The sequence below is a fragment of the Melozone crissalis genome, unplaced genomic scaffold (assembly GCF_028551555.1).
Source record: "Melozone crissalis strain CALT ecotype California unplaced genomic scaffold, PUWL_Pcris_2 ptg000036l_1, whole genome shotgun sequence".
NCBI lineage: Eukaryota > Metazoa > Chordata > Aves > Passeriformes > Passerellidae > Melozone > Melozone crissalis.
Genome location: NW_026535814.1, coordinates 12,938,446 through 12,949,744, shown reverse-complemented (window position 1 = coordinate 12,949,744; position 11,299 = coordinate 12,938,446). Strand labels below are relative to the sequence as shown.

General features: G+C 54.9%; 1 protein-coding gene across 1 annotated transcript; it reads left to right on the top strand.

Moving 5' to 3' along the window:
- Positions 1–5,364: 5,364 nt before the first annotated feature.
- On the top strand, positions 5,365–7,422 carry LOC128941655 (avidin-like). The gene is made up of 5 exons (XM_054283533.1): positions 5,365–5,444; positions 6,333–6,419; positions 6,516–6,729; positions 7,081–7,201; positions 7,292–7,422. Exons 1-5 carry the CDS (start codon positions 5,370–5,372, stop codon positions 7,323–7,325), a joined length of 531 nt encoding a protein of 176 aa, XP_054139508.1. The 5' UTR covers positions 5,365–5,369; the 3' UTR covers positions 7,326–7,422.
- The last annotated feature ends 3,877 nt before the right edge of the window (positions 7,423–11,299 follow it).

Here is an 11,299-nt window from a genome sequence, read left to right as displayed (position 1 = left end):
AAAATATTTCTTTAAAAGGTTTGTTCTTTGGTGTTTGATTTTTTTTATGCTTTCAAACGTAATTGACAAGGAAGGACATTTAGCCTGTGAAACAGAACAGCAAACAAGCTCTAAGCTGTGTGCAGGTGTTAGAAAGAGATCTTACTTGGTAGAATTGCCTTGTTAAGGTTTAGGTCTTGATGTGCTTTAATGATCTCAGGCCTGGGTGCAGGCTACAAAACTTGGGATGAACAATATACCACTGGTAATGGACACAAAGAGTGCAGAATCTACAAGACACTTGGCAGAACCCCCAAGATTATAAACTAATAAAGACAACTGGAAAAACTCAGTGCTGAAGCAGTTCTGACTGGGTAGAAAGCAAATTTTGGCAGAGATGGATCATGGATTATGACCCGCTGAGTCAAGAAACCTATCAACTCAAGAGAAGAGAAAGGCTGAGCCTGCAAATTAATTAGCATCAGATGCAAGAGAATTCTTAACCAATAGGAGAGAGAGTAGTAATTAATAAGAGAACGAAATAACTTGTTGCCAATGAACATCAATGCCCTTGTTTGCTAGATGTGTAAATAGCAAAATATTTTGATAGTTGGTTTGCTTGATCTTTAGAATAACACTGAGTACTTGGGCTTGTGGAACTAAACCAAAAAATCAATGTCTCTCTTGGATGTGTAATTACTGCCTTGTTATGCACCAGGTAACAAATCCAATTTTTCTGGTCAACAGTGTCATGGCTCAGCGCACACATTCCCAATACCCCCCATGGTGTCTTATTTCCCTTCTGTCCCCATACCCAAGGCCTCATGCGTGTTCCCTGCTGTGACCCTCCATGGCACAGAATCCTCCTTTGCAGCCTGCCCACCCCACCATGGTCCTTGGGACCCCCTGCCCCATCCCAGGGGATCAGGAGCCCGTTCAGCCTGGAGCAGTGCCAGGCTGCCCATGTCCCACGGGTGTCCTTTGGCAGGAGGCCCTTTGGTTTCAGCAGTCACTGCCCAGCCACAGCCGCCTCTGCCATAGAAGGGCACCACACACGGCCACCAGCACCATGGGCACCCAGGGCTGCTGCTGCTGCTCGCCCTGGCCCTGCTCATGGCCCATGGTGCTGCATCCAGGGAGGTGAGAGCAGCCCTGGGGCAGTCTGGCCGTGCTGAGCCGTGCTGTGCTGTGCTGAGCTGTCCCAGGTGCAGGGTGGGGGGTGAGGGGCTGCATGCCCTGGCTGTGCCATCCATGGGTGTGGCACACATCCATGTGCCGTCCCTGTGGTGCACTGGGAATGACCAGAGGGCTGCCTGCTCCTGCTGTGGTCTCTGGTGCCAAGCTGTGCCCTGCCATGCTGTGCCACTCTGTGCTGTGCTGTGCCACAGACTGCTGTGCCATGCTGTGCCACCCCTGGGGCACAGTGTGCAGGGCTGACAGGGCTGCATGTTCCTCCCATGCTGTGCTGTGCTGACACCCCAGCATACAGTTTTCCTCTGCTCCCCCTGTGTCTGGCTGTGCCATGCCACACCACAGTGCAGTGGCCATGGCCAAGGAGGCTGCCAGCTCTGGCTGTGCTGTCCTTGGGGGTACTGTGGGTCTCCTGTCCCTGCCAGAGGGGGGTACCCAGTACCTCCAGCCCTGCCCTGCCCAGGGAGGGAGAGGTGCTGTCCCAGCTGGTGCCCATGTGCCGGTCTCAGTTGCCACACAGAGGGGCCATGCCATGGGACACACATGCCACTGCTGATGAAAGGAGGAGGAACTGTGGCTCAGCACTGCCCAAGCCACCCAGTCCCCAATGTGCAGGGGCAGGGAGAAATGAGCAGGGACAGTGGAAAAATGAGCTGGGCTCCAATATGACTGTCTTGGCCACAAACAGAGCTGGGACCTTCTCAGACTCTTGCCACACTGCAGTGGCAGCCGCCAACAAGCAGATCCTGGTGTCACCCTCCTTAGGGATCTAGCAGCATCCCAGTGCCAAGAGACACCCCATCTTCAGCTTCACTGTACAGTGGCAGCTCTCAGCTACAGCAGTGACAGTGACCCCCTGCACATGCTGCATGTAGGGACCCCCCTGTCTGGTGCCTCAAATCCCCTGTGGCACCCAGAGGAGCCCTGGCTGTGGGCACAGATGGGCCACATGCACACATTCCTGCCTTGGGAACTGGTGGTGGGAGAGTTTTTCGGTGGTGGGTTTCAGGGCTGTCTGGAATAGGTGATGGGGGTGTCTGTCTGTCTGTCCAGGGGCAGGGCCGATGCCCAGCTCTCTGTCCAGTGATGTGGAAGCAGTCCACCTGGCCAGTGTGGCAGGGAAGTCCAGGGCATGTTTGTCTGTCTGTCTGCCAGGACCAGGTGGCCCAGGCTTCCCTGTCTTGAGGTGCAGGCTCTCCCCCCACTCTGCCTCTCTCAAACCTTGCCAGACTCCACCACTGCCTCTGTGGGCTTCATGGATCACCAAGGGAAGGAGACACTGGAGACCCCGTGGCTCCTGCAGGAAGAGCTCCTGTGACACAGGGACACCTGGAAAGCCACAAAGTGAGCTCTGTCCCTGCTGTCTCACCCCACAGCCCTCCCTCCCACCCTGCTGACGCAGCTTCCCTGCAGACTTAGCACTTCCATCTTCACCCACACCAAGCAATGGGAACAGGGACCAGTGCTGCCTGCACCCTGCTGTTCTTCTGCATCCCGAGGTGTCCCAGCTGTCCCAGTCCCAAGCTGGGCTCTTAGCAAGGAAACACACCCTCACTTTGTCCTGCTTCTTCCCAGTGCCTCCCAGCCGCCTGTTGGTGGGGCTCCCCATTCCCACACTTGCTGCCCTCCCACAAGGAGCCAGATAAACCTTTCCCCGCATGGCAGAGAGCTGTGTCCCTCGTGTCCCTGGTGTACAGGCAGCCATGTGTGAGTGTCTCCCCATCTGGGGCTGGTGGGGGGACAACAGGGAAGTGTTTTGGAGGGCATGGGAAAGCGGGGGTTGGGGGACAGCAATTCTGCTTCCTGATCATAGCTTCAGGCCTCAGCAGGGGCCCTCTTGCCTGTGCACCCATTTGCGACATTCACAGGGCTGGGTGGCTCCTGGGAGCGCCCCCAGTGTGGGGCAGCAGGACACCCCACAGCTGAGGGTGGGGGTGAAAGCTGCATGCAGGCAAGCCAGCACTCTCCCCTGGCCTCATCTGCTGTCTCTGCACCCCTCTCTGCCCAGCCTCCTGTCAAACTCCAATTCCAGCCACTGCTCTGCTTGGGAGCCTCGGTGCTGCATGCACATATGAGGGAGAGCTGGGTGCCAGCCCTCACAGAGGGAAATCCGGGAAGTTGGGGCAGTCCAAAATCCAGACTGGATGCTGGGGGGGATCGGGAGAGAGGCCTGGGACTCCAGGGAAGCTGCAGGGCAGAGCGGGTGGCCGAAGCCAGGTACTGCCGGTGTGCCTGTTGAATGTATGCGGGCACAATGTACTGACTGGCTGCCACCTGATCAGCTGGGAGTGGAACAGGCTCTTCTGGTGTTCATGTTCACAGGAGGTTATCTGAACACTAAACTTTATCAGCTCCTTAGGAAAGGAAACAAATCAAACAAGGGCCCTATGCTCTTTGCACCGGTCTGACACTACAATTCACTAATCCATCATTTCAGCAGCTCATGAAGTTTCCAACTCATTAGTTACATAATCCAGGATGCACAGCTCCTAACTGCTGCTCCTGAGCACCACGGGAAGGAGCTGTGTGGGCAGGGAAGGGTGCAAAGGGTGTGAAGGACAATGCTGCCTGGTGGCTGCAGGGCTGCAGGGGCAAGAGACTGATGGAAGGGTCAGAAAGCACACAGTGCCCCGAGAAGGGGTCAGTGCCTGTCTGCCCTCCTCTTCCTCTCACAGTGGGCCTCTCCTTCCCCAGCCTCCCTCAGCCTTTGCTCTTTTCCCTCAGTCCCTGCTGGGTTCTGGGGCTGCGCACAGAGCACACAGACCTGAGACTCTGCAGGGTAAGCTTGTACTGACTGACCACTGGTTGATGTGCCTGGTGGTCGAGCTTTTAGTCAAAAGTCACCGTGCCTCCTCATGCTCACCCTTGCTCCCTCATCCTCGTGCCTGCATTCTGCAGAGAGCCCTCAGTTCATCCCCACTGATCCTTGGCACTGCCCTGGTCGTGCTGGGGTTGTTCTCCTGCTTCCCCTCCCCAAACACCCACTGTGGCTGTCACCAGCACCGTGAGCACCCAAAGACTTCTCTGAGTGATCTGTGAGGTTAAAGCCTTGGGACCCCAGTGTGAGTGGGGGACGAGACTGGGAGCCCTGCACAGCGGGGTACAAGGCCACTGACAACCTTGTTGGCCCAGGACATGAGATTTAATTTAATTTCTGTCATTTCATTACCCCGACAACTGCAAATTCCCTGGCTCCTGGTTCCTCCCAAGAAGACAGCTAGGGGGACAGAGAATGATTGTGCTTGCTTAATAAGAAAACCGAAAGTAAAACTGTAGAGTTGTATGAGAAATCAGCACTGGGGGCACCACCCCCTCTGTATCATAATCTGTGTTCATCAGCTGTATCTCACGTCCGGTCCCTGACCTTGCTGTGATCCTGCCCTTTCACTGACATTTCGTTTTCCTTTTTCTCTTGCCTGGCATATGCAACCTGGGCTGCTCACCTCCAGCCTCAATGCCCTGCTCAGAGGTTTTCCTACTGCTGTTGGGGCCAGTTTCCTTCATTCACCTCCCAGTTCCCTGGACCCACTGCAGATCACCTGCTCACCTGCTGTCCCTGCCCACATGCCTTGCCCAGTCCTCATGAATCTCTGTCCTTCTGTCCATCCCCTGAGGTGACCAGAGGGTGCTTTGGGACACAGGAGCTCCAGCAGGGCAGGATGGAGACTTAGACCCAGCCCTCAACCAGCAGACATGGGGCTAAAGACCCCCAGGCTGGGTGATATCAGTGGGCAGCCCCACACAACCCCTCCTGCATCCCTGTTCTGCCCATACCCATTCCTGTGTCCATCCCTGTTCCAGTCCGGCTGCCTATCTCGATCCCTGCCTCTAATCCCTGCCCCGTCCCCATCCCTCCCACCCTTGCTTCCGTCCCCATCCCTGCCCCTGTTCCCGTCCCCATCCATGTGCACATCCCCCATCCCTCATCCTTGCCCTCACCCCAGTTCCCATTCCCCTCCCACCACAACCTCTTCCTGTCCTCATCCCCAGCCCTGTGCCCATCCCCGTCCTTGCTCCTGTCCCTGTCCCCACACCTCTTGCCCTCCCTGTCTCCTTCCCCTTCCTTGTGCCAGTATCGATTCCTCCCTCATGAACCACCCGAGGCTTTCCCGGAAAGCAGCGGCGGAGCCGAATATAAGTCTGTGACTCACGGGCACGGCGCGGTTCCCCGCCGCCGCCGCATCCCGAGCTGCATCCCGATGAGCCGCCGCGTCCTCTCCGCTCTCGCCCTGCCCGCAGGAGTGTCCCTGGCCGCGGTTGCCGCGGGCTTCCAGGTGGGAACTCCTGCTGGGAGCCGGTGTGGGAAACTCGGCTCCGGGGCAGCCTGGGTGGGAGCACGCCTGGGATCCCGGTGTTCGGGGAGGGACACGAGTGGGAGACTCGCCGGAGAGGGGGAATATGATATGGGAGCTGCAGCGCTTGTTAGGGATGGGACACGCGTGGAAGAGCCATCTGCGGGGGGAACACTCGGCAACAGGAGGATTCCCTGCTCCAGCGGGTACGCAGACGGGAAACCCTGCCGAGGGAGATGAGGGAAGTGATGCTCCAGGGTAGTCCGTGTGCCCGGGGAGGATGTGCATGGAGATTCCCTCCGTGTTGCAGGAGTCATGGATGTGGAAACCCCACACTTCCCTCCCAGGGACTTGGAGGGGAACTGGGGCAGGGGAAGCGTGGGGACCCTGCCCCAGGGGGTGCCTTGCCCCTGCCTCAGACAGTGCAGCGCAGCAGAGAGCAGGCAGCGCTTAGAACTGCAGGTGGGATGTGCAGGGCTCTGCCTGAGCTGGAGCCCACTGTGGACCTGAGGGCTGTGCCCATCCCAGAGAGCTTCCCTGCCATGCTACACCTGTGCTGATGGGCACAGCACAGGTACCCACAAACACGGGCAGATGTGCCCTGGATTCACACAGCTCACCTGCCAGGGCTACAGCAGGGATCCCACCCATGTTCCTGCCTGTCCAAGGATCCCATCTTTTAATTTTCCTCTTCACCTCTCCCCGTTGCTTGGCTTACCCCAGCTTTTGGCCCTCTTGATGTAACTGCGATAGCAGCAACTTTATGAATCAAGTATTTTAAAAATGAATGCTCGAGCACTCTCAGGACTCCAGAAACACTCTACTGTGCCACCATCCACAGCCTGACCAGTGTTTGTGTTCTTTTCCAAGACCTTCTGCCAGGAAATTGAGCACCCTGGGGAGAAAAAGGCCAGCAAGAAGGAGGCAACCATGGGGGAGAGCAGAAGGCATATCAAGGTGAATGCCGAGGGCATTGGGGGGCGTGGGCAGGGGCTCAGGCCCTCTAAGGGCTCTGTACAGGCAGCCCCCAGGGACACGTCTGCTTGTCCCCAGCCGTGCAACCTGACTGGTTGGTGGAAGAATGACCTGGGCTCCAAGATGCAAGTGTTCAAGGTCGGCAAGGACGGAACCTTCTCTGGAGAGTACCACACCGCCGTGTCAAGCACCCAGAAACCCATCCAGCCATCCCCACTGACTGGCTCCCAGCATCTGGATGAGGATGGACAGTGCACCTTTGGCTTCACTGTCAACTGGAAGAAGTTCTCAGGTCTGTGGTTGCATGATGGATGTTGTGGGATGGAGTGGTGGGATGGAGAGGGGAGCTCAGACAGGTCCCGGTGCTCATCCCAATTCCTCTGTTCTCTCTGCTGTCCCCTGTCTCTCCTTCCCTGACCTCTCCCCACTGTGGATGGTGTCTGCAGAGAGCAGTACACCTCCCAAAACAAGGTCTGGGTGAGGCAGCACCAAGGGTTGCTCTGACAGCACCTCTGCCACACACTATTTCCCTGCAAATATTGGGTTCCACTCAGGCTCCATGAGCACTAAACTCACCGATGCCTGGGAAGCTCCAAAATCAGCTGGGGTCCTGCTGGGATGCTGACAGCCACCACTGCTTTAGACTCCACAGCTGTGTTTGTGGGCCAGTGCTTCAATGGGGATGGTGGGAAGGAGGTCCTGCACACCTCCTGGCTGCTGCGGGAGAAGGTGGACTCGCAGCCAGATGACTGGAAAGCCACCAGGTGAGCCAAGGAACCCCCAGTCCACCTGGGATCCCTGGGATCCCTGCCCTGCTGCTGGCTGGGCACCAATGAGAGGCTGCTTCCCCACAGGACTGGGCACAACACCTTCACTCGAGTGGGATGAAGGAGGGAGCAGCATCTTATCCTGGCCACACCTGGGAGACTGGAACCCCTCAGCAGGATCCGTGTGTACCAGCATGCCCTGACGTTTCCAGCTCTGAAGGAAGATATCCCAAAAAACACAAAATAAAATTAAAGATATTTAAACACAGCCTTGTGCAGTCTGTGGATATGTCCTGGAAAAGCTGGGCTAAAACACAGCGGAAGGTGGGTGTGGGATGAAACTCTCATTCCCTTATTCTGGGAAGAGACTAGCCCCAAGAAAGCCCCCTTTCCAGCCCAAGCAGGATGGTGCATCCCCAAAGTAACCCTCTGACACTAGCTGTGACCAGCACTCACTCTTTCCTGCTGAAAGCCTGGTGAGTGTGATGGGAGGGTAAGCTGGGCAGCTCTTCTGCATCCCAAAAACCTGGCTGGGAGGCCTCTGGCTCTGACACAGCCCCTGAGCAGGCAGGCGAGGGGCCTTGGCTGTGTCCACACTCCTGAGAAGTGCCAAGGGCTGCTCTGTACCAGCCACACAGCGCCAATAGCTGCAGTACACCCAGCCCAAAACTCCTGGGAAATGTGATTTACTGAGAAGCTAATGGCCAGCAAATACAGCCTCTCAAACCTCTGCCCAATGGACTGTGTGACTGACCAAAACAGGAAGTGCCTGTGCTGCCTTAGGCACCCCTCTGAGCCAAAGAAAATGGTTTCCAGGAAATCAGCTCTTGGTCTGAATACGAAACTTAGTCTTGTGTCTTTGATTCTCAGAATAACCCGGCACAGTGCTGCGTGCCCTGAGCTGGCACGCTGCCTGGGATTTGGTGAATTTAAAAGTAGGACTGGCCTGCTGAGGCTGCCACCCATCTCTGCTCCCCTGGCTTTTCTGCCACAAGTGCTGTGGGTGGGAGAATTTTGCTAACAGCACCTGTGGCTTTAGCAAGTTTGCCTGCTCTGTGTTTTCAGCTGCCTTGTTGCAAACTCACATGTGGTTTGCTTCTCACATCTTTCTCCCTGGGGCTCATCTTCTGCTTCCAGAGCAGTGCTGCTGTTCCCTTCTCCGTGCCTCGCTGGCATTTCTCCAGCTTTTTCCATTCCCTTACAGCATTTCTGACCAGAATGTCTTTACACCAGCCCTCTGCTATGCATTTATGTATCTGCACAGCTTTTTCCCTGCTTTTAGAGGAGTCTGAGAAGTGGGAAAGTGAGAGGCAGAGGGACCACAGGACTCTGCTCTCACCTGAAGTGTGACCAGCTCAGCAGTGAGGTGCCTGCTAAGCCTCCAGCCTCACTGCACGCATCCTCCTGACCTCATCATTGCCTTCATGCCAGCATTTCCCCAAGGCAGGGCTCTCCTGAGGCTGTGCAGCATTTCCAGAGTGCTTCAGCCAGGCAGCAGTGCTGACCACAGTTGGAGCATCCTGCAAACCCCAGCAGGCAGCCACAGTGCTGCAAGGAGCACGGCAGGCATGAGCTGGCACAGAGATTTACAAGGCCAGTCCCTGCATCAGGGCACCCAGCCTGGCTGCAACACATCCCTGGCACACCTCGGGTTTGGGGTGACAGCTCATTGGACCTGGGGGTGCCTGGGAGTGGTTAAGGATGGGGATGTTTCTCCATGGACATTTGGCACCCCTCAGCTCTGAGTTTTGTTCAGCTGCAAACCTGCTCATGGTGTTGATCTGCAAACCCAGCACCGTTTGTTTCCCTCATCAGCAAGGAAAACGTGAGCAGGGCTTCTCCTTCGGCCCCACTGCAGGAAAACCCGCTGCTTCTGCTGCATGGCAAGCCTTGATCAGGGTCATTCACACATTGTGGATGCCTCCAGGGACAGGGGGAGCCGGTGGAGGCAGCGAAATCACATGGGCATGGCTGCGTGGCACAGCTGTTCACACATATATTGTATCAGTTAACAAAACCCAAAAAACGAACTTATTAGGATCTTGGCATGGGGTGATGCTTGCATAAGGATCAAATCCCTTCAAGCACTGAAGTCACTGTTAGAATGGAGAAGGAGCTTCAACTGCAGGGGTGCCCCAGCACTGACATGTCTCAACCACATGTGGGAAACTGTCCTGTGCAACCGTTTCTGCGGGGACTGCTCCTGTCAGCCGTTTACAAATGTCTCAACCCTGAAATTCTTGGTGCCCAACATCTCCCAGGGCAGCTGTTGACCCCTCCTAAGCAGAAGGATGCAGGAAATTCCCAGATCATTCAAGAGACTGCGTGATTGGCAGGTTGGGTGTACCAAAACCTGGTACCCTCCACTCTGCAGCAATGACAAAGGAGTAAATTTGTTTTTCAAGCCATAACTTCACTGATGAGTGGAGACACGTAGCTCCCATCTCCTCCACCACTTCTACATGGTTCTCTGGCCAGGATCACAAATTGTTCTCTGTTCTTTTGACTCTCTCCACGGCCCTGTTCCAGCTGTAGCCTTGCCAGCCACAGACTGCCATCCTGAGAGAATGGAGGAACTCCTTAGTTATGTTCTCAGCCCTTCCTGGGTCTGGTTTGGAACCAGGGCACCCTCCCAGATGTGTTTTGCCTTCCCATCCTACAGATGAGCTCATCAAATGTGTCAGTATAACCTTTTGTGTGGATGAGAAACCTGCAGCTTGTCCAGCTTGCCCCACACGGCTCAGGGGGTTACTCACTCCTGCCACCCTGCCCAACCCAGGCTGTGCTGTGGCACCGGGGCTGAGTCCCCTCCACTGCACAGCCCCCGGACCAGGCAGTGACTGACCTCAGCTCCAATGTAACTGTGAAAAATGCCAATCACTCATTTTTAAAATTTTAAAAGTTTAATAGTAATATAATGGTTATTAAAATAGTAATACAATTAGAGTCATAATAATTTGGACAATTTGAATTAGGACAATATGAGATAATAGAGACAAAAGGTTATGGACATCCGGATACCTTTTTCAGTGCAGCACAAGCCCAAAAAAGGACTCCCGTTAACAAAGGATTAACCCTTAAAAACAATAGCTTGCTGCATATACATACACCGCATACATGATGCATAAATTCCATTCAAATACAGGATTCTGTCTGGTCATTGTCAACTTCTTCCTCTGAATCCTAACAGCACCTTCAAGGTGGGAAGAAGTTGGTTCCTTCTTATAAGTGGGCAATAAATTCTTTTTCTCTGAAAGATATAGATGTCCTGTGGCTGCTATTTTGCTGCAAGTTCTTTCTTTAAAAAAGTATCCTACATAGCATAGTTTCTATTTTAACATTTTGTTATAACCTGAAACGATTTTTAACACACTACTTAAGAGAATCAATACCCAACGCATATATTATTCATTTTAATATTTGTGAAAAGCCAATAATACTCATTTTTCACATAACCATCTTGGCTGTGAGCAGAAAAGGCAACCTCACTGGCTGCTGCCACACAGCATGAATGAGGCCTGGGTGTCACCGCTGCAGGTGACACACTCGATGAACCAGGAGAGCCAACCCACCTTCAGCTGTCTACTGGAGCTTTTCAAGAGCTTCTCCTTTCCCAGCCTCCCTCTTGTATTCTCAGAGCTCCTCTAGTGTCCCCTGGATGACCTTGGAGTATCCCCGCCCTTCCTGTGATGTCCAGCTCAGCTGGGCTCATGCCACCATGCTCTGCATAATCCATGCCTGTTCAAGGTCCCACAGGACAGGAGGATGGGGAGGAAAACATCACCCACCCACAAGGAGCCCTTCCCACTGACAAACTGGGTGCCCAAGAGGGGCAGCCCCATCCCATCCCATCCCATCCCATCCCATCCCATCCCAGACTGCAGACTCCATCACTGCCTCCATGGGCCAAAGCTTCACAGATGAGGAGAGAAAGGAAATACTGAAGGGACCACATGGATCATGCAAGACGAGGCTGACTTGCTCGAGGATGACTGCAAAGCTATTGGGTGGGCTGCAGGGAACTGTCCATCCTTGCTCTGTGCTGGTGCTGCCCCTGTGGGTGTTGCATGGAGCCCACAGGGGAGTGCCAAGTCC